This window comes from Platalea leucorodia (assembly GCF_965183815.1).
Source record: "Platalea leucorodia genome assembly, chromosome: 13".
Lineage (NCBI taxonomy): Eukaryota > Metazoa > Chordata > Aves > Pelecaniformes > Threskiornithidae > Platalea > Platalea leucorodia.
In genome coordinates, this window is record NC_138835.1 from 14890064 (window position 1) to 14904617 (window position 14554).

The window sequence follows — 14554 nt, forward strand, 5'->3', positions numbered from 1 at the left end:
ACTACCAAATGTTTCTTTAGTGTGCACAAATACTTTACAACTCCTTTTTCTTTTTCCCTATCTGAGCTGACACTTTCCAAGGTGCCTGTGTTTCCTATAGAACGGCCATTGAGAGTTTCTTGCAGCTCGCTCTGTTGCAATGAGAGACTGATGCTGACAGTCCCCCGAGATGCAGCTGAAAATCTGGCCTCTGTTTGTAATGAGAAATGCCACTGTCAGTTGTTCCATTCCTGGCAACGAGGACAAAATCTTGCCAAAAAAGTTTTGGTGCGGAGCTGGGCAGCTCTCCCAGGCGCTCCGGGGGCTGGGGACCCCATGCTGGTGGAGGTCAGGGCTGTATCCCACAGCTGGGAAGCCTGCAGCACCATCGAGCTCCAGTTCGTGATTCAGCCTCTGGCCTTGCAAAACTTGCAGATGTGCTTAATTTCCTTAAAGAAATGCAATGCAATTTGCCTTCAGTGCAAACGCCGGGCTCTCAAAAATATTTAATGGGATGTGAATGGGATGTGAATGACTTCATCCCTGGGAGTCTGACAGTGGGCGGGAGCCACGACTTGTTGCTGCGCTCTAGGAAATCAGTGTGCAGCTTCCTAGACATATATTTAGTATTTAGTTAGCAAAACCACTAAAAGCTGTTTACTGTTTTTCATAGAAGCAGTCTCTCGCTTTTCGTGCAGGCTTTATTTAGCTGCACGTAGGGGCCAAGCAGTGCTCTCTGCTGTGTGGCGAGGGGGAGGTGGGGGAATCGCTGTCCCTCTCCCCCTGCTCTCCCTCCCCTTCCTTATTCCTCCTGACGTCTGGGAATTGAAATCTCTAATCACGCCGAGGAGCAGATGAGGCGCCAGGGCTGCTTCTCCCACAATTTCAGAATGTAGCTGGATTCGTCGCACCTCCCGGCCGACTCCAGGGAAAGCTGCGTCGCTCCGCAGAGGTCTGTGGCTCATTCCCCTTTGGGGCTCGGTTCGCAGGGATGCCGAGGAGGGGCTGTGTTGTTTTGTGGCGTGCGTGGGTATCGGCAGAACAGGGAACTTCTGCAGGGTTTTGGTGTCTGGGAAACTTGGGGCTGGTGCAGCTCAGCTCGGGGCAGCGCTGCCGATGCTGCACAGCGGTGGCAGGTCTCATCCTCTTCTGGTGAAGTAGCTTCAAGAGTTGCATTCACTGCAGGTTTGGTCTAAATATAGTGCCAGGACTGCTTTGGCAATCCTTTTGGAGTGATGGCTGTGAGAAATGCACTTGGTTTGTTTTTTTTCCTTCTATTTTGTGGTTAATAATATAAAACCTGCAGGAAATTGCTGCTAGAGAGGACAGCACTTGGAAGGGTTTGTTAGCAATAGCAGTTGTCTGGGTGGGTTTTTCCCACCTGGAGGTGTGGTGTGGGTCTGCATCAAGCCGGTGTTACTAAGCCTGCCCAGGCTGTGGGGAGCTGCAAAGGCTCAGCCTAGAAGTGAAACTTGTGCCTGACTTTTTTGAGACTGGCGCTAGGATAATTGAGGATTTTTGTTCAATAGTGGAACTGAAATACAGGAGATTTCCATGACAAAACAGAAAGGGGTTGATGAAAGTGGGTTTTTTAATCTGTTCCTTTAATTAGCAAAGCACTCGGGGAGTGTGGGACAGATTTGCTCCGTGCAGCTGGCTGCCTCGGGCAGGTCGCTGGTCTCTGCCGCAGGGCTGTCCCTGGCGCTGTCCGTGTGTCCGGCAGTGAGGGGGCCATGAGGGGACACTGCTGCTGCCAGCGCTGCTGTGCAGAGGCGGCGATGCCCTCGGGGATGAGGAATGATGGAAATGTCCCCAAATGGCAGCTGTGGAGGGTGGAAATAATTCGCAGTGCCCCCCGATCCCCACTTTTAGTTGTGCTGATTTAACCATGTGGCAGGGATTTTTTGCATAGATTTTTTTTTTTCTTTAATTAAGGCAAATACTTTAAAAATTTCCTGTACAAATAAGGGGATCTCTGACTGCCTTAACCTCCAAATCCCCTCTGAGCATACAGCTGGGGCAAGCGGGAAGTGCTGTGTCCCCCCCACATCCATTTTCCAGGCCCTGGAAATGCCACATGCTCCATGTGTCGCTGTCTCCAAATTCCTTCCCTGGGTGAGTAACGGGAGAGCGGCATCGGCGTGCGGAGGCAGGCTGATGTCACTGCGGTCCCCTCGGTCCCAGGGTCCGCAGCTCAGCCTGGCTGGATGGTGGCACCAGTCAGGGCAAAACTGGATGGGAAGGGACCATGGAGACCCGGTGGGGGCTTGGGGAGCAGCAGGTAACCTGCGGAGAGGGAGCTCTGCAGGGTGGGGAAGAGAGAGCTCCTCCAGCCGTGTGTCTTCCACCATCTCCAACAGGGGCATTTGCAGGTAGGAAAATGAATGTTGGCAAAGAGGCAAAATAGCGGTGGGTTTGCCTCTGAGCTAGGAAGAAGAGATGAAGTCCCTGCTTCTTGCTTTAGTCCCAGTAAAGTGCCACACCCTGGGGATTTACTGGATCCAGCTTGGGTTAATATTGAACTCATCCTTAGAGGCACATCAGGGTGGAAGCTCCTGGCTGAATCGGGCACCGCAGTAAGCCCAGTTCAGGGCAGGCTGGAGAAGCCCCTGGGCTTATTTCACTGGACTGCAGATCCCGTACAACCCTGGTTAACATGAAAAGACCATACACAGCCCAGTGCTTTTGCCAGAGTTTGGCATCCCGTTTGCCAGCAGAACCACGGGGAAGTTGCGAGGAAATCAGGAGCGGTTTGGTGGCATTGCAAAATGGCACAAATGAACTTTTGATTCAGGGAATTTTTCAAAAATTCAGGCTTCTTGCTGCTGTTTGGCACAGGTACCTCTGCAGCCAGGGCAGACTTTGCTTTGCTTGAGGTGACAGATTCCTGAAACCCACTTTTAAAATGTTTGCTGTTTTTTATAAGCAATGACTTCATTTTATTAGCTGGAAAAAAAACCCAAACAAGTGTTTCCCATGGCTAAGGGCTTCAGTTACACTGCAGTTGTTCTGTATAACCTGATCTTCAATCAAAAAAAAAAAAAAAAAAATCACAGACTGAGTAGGGTGGTTAACATCTCCCTGTTATAACTTGTATATTTTTCCATTGATTCTTCCAACAATTTAGAACTTATTTAAACACCAGGAGATCATGGCTGGGTCACTCACATGCATATTTATTTTTCCTTGAAATCTCTAAAAAGCTGAAGTATTTGAGGGGAAACAGGCATTTGCCAGGAGCCTTTAAATACCTGTCCATCAAAATGAACAGAAGTGAAATGTTACTGCAGACGGCAGTGGAGGAAACTTGTGTATGGTCTGGTTCTGCCAAAAGCAATAAGGCTGAAAAGTGCAGCACAAAAATGACAGATGCCAATGATGCGTTGCAAAAGACCAAGAGCATATGTTTCAAACCTGGTATATTGAGAGTGAGATGAGGGGGAGGCACTGTTTCCATTAGGGTGGTTTTATGTTGACCTGACATTTCTGACCCAAACTGAATAAAACTGAAATCCAGACCAGCAAAGATAACTGAAGGTGCTCGAGGCCCGTGGGCTGTAGGCTGGCTGTCCTTAGCCAGCCAGCTTTGTCAATGCTGCAGAGGTTACTTCTAAGTCAAACCGATCCTCTGCCATGATTATGTCTGTGGCTGCATCTGTTTTCGGTCTTGTTCAGGTGAACAAATTAAAACAAGACTATCTCAACAAGTCCTGAATGTAACTTCTCAGGAACTCCGCCACAAAATCAGAAATAAAACCCTTGTTTCTAAACTGCTGACATATAAAGTCAGCCAGGTCTGTGGTATCCCTCCTGCTGCATAATTGCTTTATCACAGCGACTGCAGGGTCATTAAATCTGTGGTGTGAGGAGCTTGTCTGCCAAAGAGTGCTCCTTTAAATGCTTTTTCCCTTCTGATCAGTGTATGCATTGCAGGGACATGAGAAAGATGCTGTGTGTTTGTATACCTGTGTTGATTTTGGCCATGATAATTGGAAATAATTACTTACGTAGTACTTAGAAGTCGTTCTGGAATCTATGTCTGTCCAGTGATTTGGCCCATGTTGCTTATTTCTGTGATCAGAGCAGAACCCAGCACGTACTGTACCACTGTTGGGATCGTCCTACCAAGAGGGCAGTGCCCATCTCCAGGACCAAGCAGGCTGAGAGGAGTACTGGGTCAAAGCCTGCTCCCCATCAGGTGTATAAACTCCATTTAGTACTGGTCCAAGGCATTGAACAGCTGTATTGGAGAGACCAAGAATGTTAAATAATGTATAGGAATTGCAGGAAAATTCAGTATGTGCTTCTCCATCCACTCTTTCATACAACTCTTTCTAGAGTTGTAGATCTCAGCTTGTGGTCCCTTAACTGAGGACTGCAAAAAGCCTGGGTATTGTCATGGTGAAATGTAACTTTTAATTCTCCTGCCTGATGTTTGCCTTCTCATAGGTCCTGGTCACCATGCTGATTCGTACTTGTTTCTTTTTTGCCTGCCTGCCTGTGGCGAGCCATGTCTGGGGACGAGTGGGCCAAGGTAAGGAGCCGTCCTGCCCTTGCTCTGGGCAATTCCCTATGGTTTGGCTGTCACCTGGGTTAATTTGCTCAGCCTGAGCCCTTCCCGCTGGGACATTCCCAATGACACGCAGGATTTCAGGGGGCTGCTGTGCTCTGGGGTCTGGTGGTGACGCTCCAAACAGCCCGTTCGCACACGTGAAGAGCACCAGGAGATGAGGGGGCCCATTTGGGGAGAGTATCTCGATCCCTCCCCACCCTGCAAAGCCTGTCCTCATCACTGGCAGCAGTTCAGCATGCCGCTCCCTCGCACCAGGAATGCATTTCAGCCTGTATAAGCAATGAAGGGTGCTTATGTGATCTGCAAATGGAGCTTGAGAAATAGGAAGAAAAAGCGGTGTTGCTTTTGTTAGTCACTGCGTCTGTCCTGTACTCTGAAACTATTGCTTTGGGGGTATATGGTGATACGTGGTGCAACATCTGGATAAGAAAGCACGTGAGGGGCATTCCTCCTGTAACATATAGGGCTCCCATAGTACCATAAATGATCAGAAAATACCTATAGCACCTCACCACAGTCTTTCTGATGTTGAAGATCCACCTTTATATTATGTTTGAACCTTCAGTGGAAGTGGTCAGTGGTTTCTCGAGAGGCAATGGCATTTCAGAGTATCTTCCAGACCAGCCTCTGCAGTTAAGTCTGGGCTTAACTCCCTGTCAGCCGGAGATCAAGGTTACAGCATCAAATAATGCACATCCAACACAGGGCAGGGAGACAGTGGAGCCTTCATGGCGCTGGGATTCATTTGCATCCAGCACATAATGGCGCTTTAGAGGATGCTGTCCTTTCTGGTCTGTCTGGGGACATTCTTGCCTTTTTAGCTTCCCAGCTCCTAGAGTGATGGCCGAGGAGCTGGACCACACTTGGCCAAAAGAAGACAGCTCCATGTTTAATCTAACTATGAATTCCCCTCATTGTTCCATGATCTTTTACCACTTCTATTAGGCATGATTCTGGGATTTTATTTTGCCCCTCACCCCTCTTCCCCATGTTTTCTTTCTTCCCCTTCAGATTTGCCTGGGGTGAGATGTGAATCTGAGCTTTGTTTCCCCAAAATAGTTATCTGCTTGTTGGGCAGCCTGCAGGAAGTCTCTACGAGGAAAGGTTAAGGCACAGATGTTGGGCTGAGATAAGCAAGTCCTCACTGCCAGCTCTCACTGCTTTCCTGGGCTGTGACTTCATGGCAAAGATGCCAGGAGATGTCTGGATGTGAGGCAAGACCAGAATAGGGACCTGAGGAGTCCTGTCCAACACACAGTTTGCCAGCACTGAGCAGGACACTCCAGGTCACCCTAAGCTTTTTTTTATGGGTAAACGTCAAGGGAAAGACATCGGTAACAACTGCAGATGAGGGTGGGCATTTGAGTGCAGATGCTTGTAGGGCACAGGCAAAGGATGCGCTCACTCATTGCAAATTAGGGCAGCCTGCTGGAAAGGCAGCTGTAGGCACGGTGTCAGGCAGGAGGGGAGATAAATCTGCTGAGTTGCCATCATGTATCCAGTCAAGCGAAAAAGTTTCATATGGTGACATTTGTACGACAGTACAGCTGTGTTTAACCAAGGAATCATTGATTCAAAGAGTGACACATGAGTTCAGACATCTAGCTGGGGTTTAAAAGATATCGGTGAAATCTGGAGATGATAAGGGAATGTGCTCTTTCTTCTTTTTACCTCCTTGTCTGATATGATTTTTTTGCTAAGGATTTGTCATTTAGTTTGCTGCTCCCTGCAGCAAACTGATACAAGCTGGTGCCCATGAGTTATGGTCCTGCCAGGAACTGTTATTTACACTTTATCAGGTTTTCTTTCTTCTTTTCTTTTTTTTTTTTTTTCTTTCTTTCTTTCTTAAACCCAGTTGGTCCTTGGAGCTGCCTCTGAAATTATCTTTCTGCAGAAGTATGGGATCCATCACCTGGGGAATTTCTGTATTTCTCAGCAGCCCAAGCCTATCGAGGAGCCTCATTGAGCCCTTTTATCTCTTTCCTGCCCTCCCATTTCAGATGTTTGCACTAAACACACTTGCTGAAACAAAATGTCCTGCATGAAAGCTCCCGGGAGATGAGCCTCCAAGATGTCAGGGGTGCGGAGAAAGCCCTCACTTCTGTGGGAGGCTGTTTTCCCTGTTTGCAGCAGTATATATTGAGGCTGCATTCAAGCGCATGAGAAACTCCTCTTTGCATAGGGTGGAGGCTACAGAATTGCAGTGGCTCGTGGCAGGTTGCCTGGCAGAGGTGCAGGGGGACTGCAGGAATTGCTGTGCAGCGTCAGAGGATGCTGAGGACTTGCATGGGATGGTGAAGGTTTCCTCTGTGCTGCGACTGTTCCCGTGTCCATAGAGGAGATGGCATACGTGGTGTTTTGTGCGTGCGTGTGCAGAGGGAGGAATTGCACCCCTAACAGCATGGACACATCTCCTCCCCAGGGTCAGGCCGGCTGAAACTCACTGTCCTTTCAGAAGACAGGCTCCAAATGAAATGGAAAGAGACCGAAGGGAACATCAACGGTTACAAAGTTCGGGTAAAGCCCATGGCAGGTATGTGCTAATGCATTGGACATCAGACCCAGCAGAGACTTGTGTATGAGTGAGGGACTGCGCCCCACTTTTTGACTGGTGGACAACAGGACTGAAGTAAGAGCATTATTTAGACCTTAAGGTGATAGAGGCAAGGCAGAGGGAATTATCTGCTGGTTGTTCTAGTTTCAAGTGTTGATTATCTAGATCAAAACTTTCCACTGGTCTGTACACACAGTATGGACAAGAAAATTTTCTGGCCATCACGAGAGCAGTCTGTAGTGCCATGCAGTGCAGGCACAGTCCCTCTATCACTCATTCAGAAGAGAGAGATGAAATTCAGCTCTCTTCATCCTAGGGGAAAGGCTTAGCCAGAAAGTGTTGCTCTTTGGGACTGTGTGAGAAAAAAGATGAGGAAAGGTTCACTGTCTGGTTCTTCTGTTGGAGCTCCCAGCTGTGCCCCCACCTCCAGGGACACGGGATGGGAAGTTCTTGGGGGGCTCAGAACCCCAGCTCCCTACATCTGCCAAGCTCCAGCTCTCCCTGACTTCGGATGCTGAACCTGGTGGTGTTGGAAGGACACGATGTCCCTCGGCAGGGAGCAATGGTTGGAGGCAACCTTAGGCTTGGCTGGCATTTGGGTTTCAGTTGCTGCCGCTCTCCCAGCAAGTCAGAGAAGGGAGCTGCCAGGCAGGAGTGCGTGTGGCAGAGCTCTTGTGATCACCCACCCGCTTTTAGCTCAGCCCCCACCTGTTTCCCAAGCTGAAGCAGGAGGTTTCTCATTCCTTCCCTGCCCTGCACCTCCCTGGGCCTCAGCTCAGCAGGGAGCGATGAGCATCCCGGGAATGCAGGGAATCCCCACCGACACATGCCTGAGGCTTTCCCTCTGTGTAGGCTGGGGACCTCCATCTCCAGCCCTGGGATGATGGGGTCAGAAACACATCCATCCTCATAATTTAAAGCTTGTAGACCTTTCTTAATCAGAGGATTTTAGGGAGCTAGTTTGCCTCTCTCCCGTTGTTTTGTGTGGCACAGAGACCATGGTGCAGCATTTGGCTGCTGCATTGCAGAGCTGCCTCGCTCCATCTGCTCACTGCCGTGCCCGTGCAGAAATGCCCCAGTTCTTGACTGGTCAAGGCATCACAGCCCCAGGGCAGGTCCCAACACTGTTGGGCATGGCTGGAGGGGTCTGGAGGCAGTGCTGGCCCAGAAATGAGCTGTCTCCCTGCAGAGAGCAGCTGCCCTTGGGGAGAGATGGGGCTTGCAGAGACAGCACAACGAGAGTGGCTGGGATAAGTAAAATGAGTCCCAAGTGCCAGTGGTGACCTCCAGAGACACCAAGCCACTTCCTCATTTTGTCACGTATGACCTCAAGCACATCCATTGGTTGGATGTTTTCACAAGCAGTATTTACTAGCAACTGCCCAGTCTTTACCCTCTGAAGACCGGTTTCTCATTCAGCAACTCCCTGAGAAGTTGGTGAGAGTTGCACTAATGCTGGGTGGGAACTGGTTTTCCATTTTGGGCACATATCAGGGATTTAAAAAATAAATAACAAACTAAACATTCTCAACTCTGGATTGGGAAGAAGAGCAAAAATCAGAGATCCATAAAATTAAAAAAAAGAAATAGGAGTTGACTGGGGTCCCTAGGCAGACATTCCCTGCATTTCAGCTACTGTCAGCTTAAATTTAAGCTCTAACAGTCTCTGAACTGTGGCTTCATCCCACCTCAGGGGACTCGGAGCAAGAAGTCATGCTGAAAACCAAGACTCCCAAAGCCACAGTGGGGGGGCTGAGCCCTACCAAGGAATACACGCTGCAGGTCTACGTGCTCAACGGCTCCCACGAAGCCCTGTTTGCCAAAAGGAAATTTGTGAGTAAGTAGAGAGTGATACCTTTTACCATTCAGAGAGCTCCTGAGGCTCTTGGAGATGTGGCTTCTCAGAGCTCATCCTCTGGCGTATGCCCAATAGACTATGCAGCAATCACAGAGCCTGTTACTGTTTTGGTTGGAAGGTTGAGAAGGGGGATGGTGAAGACCCAGGGGATGAGGGATGGACTGTGACTCACAGACCTGTCTAGATTGACTGTCTCTCTCTGTTTTTGGTCTTCTTACAGTAGAGGAACTGAAAAATGCATCCCAGACTAGAAATAACCGAAGAAACTCAGGAGCTGCATCAGGAAAGAACCTCACCTCTTTGGGGAGCTCAGCAGCTGAGCACAGTGGGGTGGCAGAGGCCACCCCACCACCCCTGAACACCGTCTTGACACAGCCAGGTGGGTGCACTGACCGTCCTGGAGTCACATTGGATTGATTTTGAGCCACGGCCTCTGCCATGCTGCCATGGTTGGAGCATTAAGTACAGCTGTCCCTAAAACCACTCCCACCCACTACCTGCAACCCCTACTTCATCAGGGACATTCATACAGTGAGACATGTTATCCCAGTCTCATCCCTTGCATGCAGTTCTTAACTACAAAAACACAGTAAGCAACGTAAAAATGTTTGCCCCTTGTGCCAGCCAACCTGAAAAAGCACATCCATGCGTTCCTGGAGCTGACAGGTATTCAGATTCAGCAGATACAATCATATCTTTCAACTGAGAGTGGATCCTTTGAGAACAAGCTGCTTCCTAAGCATTGGGGCTAATGGTGCTTGATTTCCCAAGGTTGGCTGCAGATGGGCTACAAGAAGGTGTGAGCCCTCCCCTATGGCTGAGGACTGTATATAACTGCATAGATTCTCATGTATCTGGCAAGAAGGTTTTCATGAGTTCAAAAGGCAATGCGTTGATGGAAGAAAGATCCATCAGAGCCATGTTACAGAAAGACTTGCACTGGCTCAGGATGTTTCAGAGTCACAGATTGCTGAGGTCTGGAGAATACACTGGGTATCAGGTGCCATGGTATGTTTTCCCTGATTTATACTTTATAAACATGCATTATATTTTTATCATCAAAGATAATGGGAAGGACACACTTTTGATGTGACCCACTGCTAACATTATTATTAACTCATGAGCCCGTGTGCAGCCCTCTCAGAAAGGCATGAATGAAGATGGTCTCCTTTATCTAGCTACCTATCTGCACAAAGCTTGTAGGACTTTTATCCTCTCCAAGCCCCTACACCTCTGTCAAATGTGGCTTAAATCAGCCGATGAGTGGAGCAGGTTGCACGGGGATAACACAGCTAGGGACAATGGGATTTTTCTCTTTGGAGCACAGCAAAGGACAGAGCTGAAAAGAAAAGACAGAAGGGGATTCAGCCAAAGGGCTCAGGAGAAACGACAAGAAACCAGCCCATTGTGGAGGCCAGTGTGACAGAAGCAACACCAACAACCACAAAATCATCCCAGCGCACTCCTGCAAAGCCGGAGCGAGAGTCTCTAGGAAAAGAAAAACCCACAAAGGATTCATTGAGGCGAGGTGAGAGGGGTTTCAAACATATCTTGCTCTTTCTTCCCTATTGTTTTCCCTAACACTCATTGAATACAAGCTTTCCATCCCACTCTCTGTCACCAAGATTTTCAGGAGTACAGTGCTGCCGACAGTGCTTTCAATTGCTAGGTCATACTTTGGGGAACTGTCAGGGATCACTGGAGAAATTTAGAGTTCTGGAGAATATCACAGATTTTAAGGCAAACTGGAGCTAGGCCAAAAATTCCTTCCAGATGATTTAATTTATTGATTTGCCACTATTCTCTCTCTTCGTGTTGCCACCTCCCCCTTCTGACAGATCCATGCAAGAGTTTGTATTCTTCAACAGACCCCCCCCAAGCAATGGACTTTTCCAAGCCTTCAGAAGGGGAGGGGCGCGTCAGTGATGTTCCTTACCCAACCTGCTCCACCCCCTGGACTTGTTCTTCGTGTTTCACAGATAACTGATCCATGATGATCCTTCAGATTCGTCAGTTGAGACTATGGCAGGGCAGATGGCTCACAGCACTGTTGAAGTGGTGGGAATGGGATTGGCCAGAGCATCCTCATTTGGTCCCTTGAGACCAGGAGGAATCCATGGCTGTGAAAAGAGATAGAAGAGTAACCTCCTTGCAGCCCACTGAACCTTGGTGGGATCATCTATTTCCCTCCATAAAAGATGGAAAACCTCCCATCCAAAAAAATGCTTGGGGAAGATGCATTTGATCAGCAACATGCCCTATCTTATCCTCTGTTAAGCTGCGGGCCTGGGGTGGGGAGAGAGGCGGGGCCTGAGTATCTGTGATGCCAGCAGGTTTTTACGGAGAGATTGGATTTAATGTAAAGCCACGAAATAATTATAGCCCACGGGATCTCATGATGGAATGGAATTAAGCAATCACCTGCAGTTCTTGGAGACTTAGGCTAGATAAAAGGGAAGCACAGGGCTGGGTTTGAGACTTAAGGGAGCTGACAGCTTGCAGAGAGCAGTGCTTGGGTTAGGCACACACTTCCTGACAGCTTTAACCCATTCTTTGCAGAAATGCAGCTGCGCACCACTCGGTTTCTTGGTACTGAGATGGGTTACCCTGAGCCATGTGGTTTTCCCAAGATGCTGGGATGTGTCAGGCTGGCAGATGGTCCAATCCACCATCCAGACAAGGCCTTACACTGCAGATTTGCTTTTTATCTTAAGACTGATGCAGTTTTTCCTCCTTTACAATTGCTTCTCTCAATATCAAACCTTATCCCTCCCAGGTTCCCAGTTTCAATGCGACACATCGGCAATGACTGATATTATCCTGCTTGTGGATGGATCCTGGAGCATCGGACGCAACAATTTCAAGCTCATTAAGGAGTTTCTGAGCAATTTGATTTCCCCATTCAGTATTGCCCAAGACAAGATAAGAGTAGGTAGGACACTTTCCTGTTTCCTGACCTTGGGAAGTCCGTGTTCGAAGGGACCTTGGTGATTCCTGTGGTTATGTGCTCCTTTGAGGAGCTTTTATTCCTTTAGGATGGGGTCCTGCTTGTTGCTCTTGACAGCCTGTCCCATCTGGTAGCAAGTTCTGGCCTCTAGTGGCTGTAAGAAATAGTTGCACAGTGAGCAGAAACATCTTCTGGGCAGCACCACATCAGGCATTGATGCTGAGACACACTTGGGATTTGCTGCCTACCTCTGATGAGGTGCTCAGCCTCCACAGCACTGCTCAGACAGATATGGTGGCAATGCTGCATTGGAGCTGCTTTGAGTTCAGCTAAGAACGGTGCTGCTTCCAGTTCAGAGTGATGCTAACCCCAGCAGATGACACTGGCCAGGTTGTGCATGAAACAGGACAGTGTAAATCCTTCCCACTCCTTACAGCCGACTAGTTTGACCCCGATTAACACTGAGACCTTATCAAATACTTCAGAGCACCACCACAGGGGTAAGTGTACCCAGTGGGGTCTGAGGCATCACCTTGCTGCCTGCATGACAAGGACCATGCAGAGAAGAGGAGCTAGAAACCAAATCTGCTCACCCCCAGTCCCATTCATTATTTTGTGTCATCCTCCCATGGCAAGCCTGATGCTGCCTCCCCAAAACGAATCTCCTCTTGCAGCTTAACTTGGCTTTCGTGATGCCAATAGCTCTCGCCTTCCCCAGGGCTGTCGCAGTACAGCAGCGATCCCCGCACAGAGTGGGATCTGAGTGCTTACTCTACGAGGGACCAGGTGCTGGAGGCTGTGAAGAATTTGCGGTACAAGGGCGGCAACACCTTTACAGGTAACTCCAGCTCTCAGGTCTCTGTTAAATGATCTGTGCGGCTGCAGAGGGGAAAGATGTTCCCATGGGATGACCTCCATGGGGACCAAAGCAATGGGGGCAGAGAAAAGAGTAAAAACAAGGGGGTTGTCGCAAGGCTGTAGCACACCATCCATCTCTGCTCCTCCCCAGGTCTGGCACTGACCCACGTCCTGGAGCAGAATCTGAAAACAGATGCTGGTGCCCGGCTGGAGGCTGAGAAGTTGGTAATACTCCTGACTGATGGAAAATCCCAGGATGACGCCAACCTGGCTGCTCAGACGTTGAAAAACCTGGGCATAGAGATATTTGCCATTGGTAAGATCACAGCCATTGATAAAACAGTAGGACAAAGTCAACCTACTTTTGATCTTCTTCAAACTGAATGTTATGTTCCCTGAACTTTGATAGAAGCATCCTGATGCTTTAACACTAAGGTGATGGGTAAGACCTCATTACATTCTGGCTAAGATGAAAATTAACTCATTTATTCAGCACAGGCAGTGTCTTCAAAAGGGATTTTGTTTGTTTAGAAAGAACTCTCATTCACACGAGATATTTCACACCTCCCATCCATAAAGACCTTTGTGATCCTCAGAGACCTGTGCCACGAGAACAACATTCTCAGCTGAGCAATTAGGCGAGAGAACACTGTACTGGGGAGGGCTGGAGACCTCCTTTATAATTACTGCCGCTCACAACTTTCCATTTCTCTGAATAATAACATTATGTGCTCTTTGCTATCCGGCAGCAATAATGAGACATGAAATGGCCTTGACCAGCCCTGTCTTGATGACTAAACAAGTCTGCTCGACTAATACACGGGCAATAAAGTTACATAGAAAACTCACCTAAAATTGCAATCTCCAAAAGTTTAAGTGCTGATTTCTGTCGGGAAGACACAAGCAAGGGTGTATTGCATAGGGTTATGTAGCTAAGTGGCTGGCACTGTGATTGCTTTCATGGACTGAGTGAAGCTGCTGAGCCTCAGCTGTTGTTGCGCAGCACAACAGACTAACAACTGTGTACCTGAAATCACTTGGGGATCTGTTCCTGGCTGGCATCTTTGCCTTTCCGCTCTGGTTAGAGGAAGATCACATTCTTTGGTCCTCGAACATCAGGAGCTGAGTGCAAGAGCAAGCGGGAAGAAGGCTAGCAAAGCTGTTAAGGCAATGGTCTTGGACTTGAGAAATCAGGTGGGATCCCCATCTGGCAATGGTACTGCTTGGGCAATGCTAGGATGACCTTGAGTCTAGCACCGGGAAGCAAAATAAATTGTATGCCGTGGGGCTTGGTCTGTAGAGGGTTAATGAGGATGCAGAACAGAAGGATAGGGATGGAGGATGCTCTGTGATAGTGAAGTTCTGCTAAATAAATGGTCTGCTTTTTGCTCATCTGTGACACTCTTGAAATCCAGTGTGATGTTCTGATGAACAACAGACTCTCTGTGGGGAGTGTTGGCACCTGATAAATATAAAATTGTTGTTTATTCATTCACTTATTCCCCCATTTATGCCAACTTCCTCTTAGCATGAAAAATAGCTGTCTTCCTGGTAGCAAAGCCTGCAAGCGATGAGGAGGCAGGAAAACAGAAGAAAGATTCACTAGACTGTCTCTAGGCCACGAAAGACCTTCTGAGCCCACAGAGTTGAAAGCCCTTCCCAGGCTGGACTGAGGCTGTTGCTGCAGGAAAGCCCAAGGCCATTCTCAGATACCACCACCCCACTGGAATGACTGGGAAGCTCTGCTTGGAGAGCAGGATGACAGTGGACCCATCCTGCCCCTGA

At 48.6% G+C, this 14554-nt stretch overlaps 1 protein-coding gene across 1 annotated transcript in view; it reads left to right on the forward strand.

Moving 5' to 3' along the window:
- Positions 1–4440: 4440 nt before the first annotated feature.
- Positions 4441–14554, forward strand: part of COL20A1 (collagen type XX alpha 1 chain) — a gene marked incomplete at its 5' end in the record, with an annotated part of 48779 nt that continues 38665 nt past the window's right edge. Inside the window, 8 exons of the mRNA XM_082326294.1 lie at positions 4441–4513; positions 6975–7085; positions 8800–8943; positions 9185–9343; positions 10292–10492; positions 11741–11896; positions 12630–12749; positions 12921–13085. Of these exons, the coding sequence (XP_082182420.1) occupies positions 4441–4513; positions 6975–7085; positions 8800–8943; positions 9185–9343; positions 10292–10492; positions 11741–11896; positions 12630–12749; positions 12921–13085 (1129 nt within the window). The remainder of the gene's footprint in view (positions 4514–6974; positions 7086–8799; positions 8944–9184; positions 9344–10291; positions 10493–11740; positions 11897–12629; positions 12750–12920; positions 13086–14554) is intronic.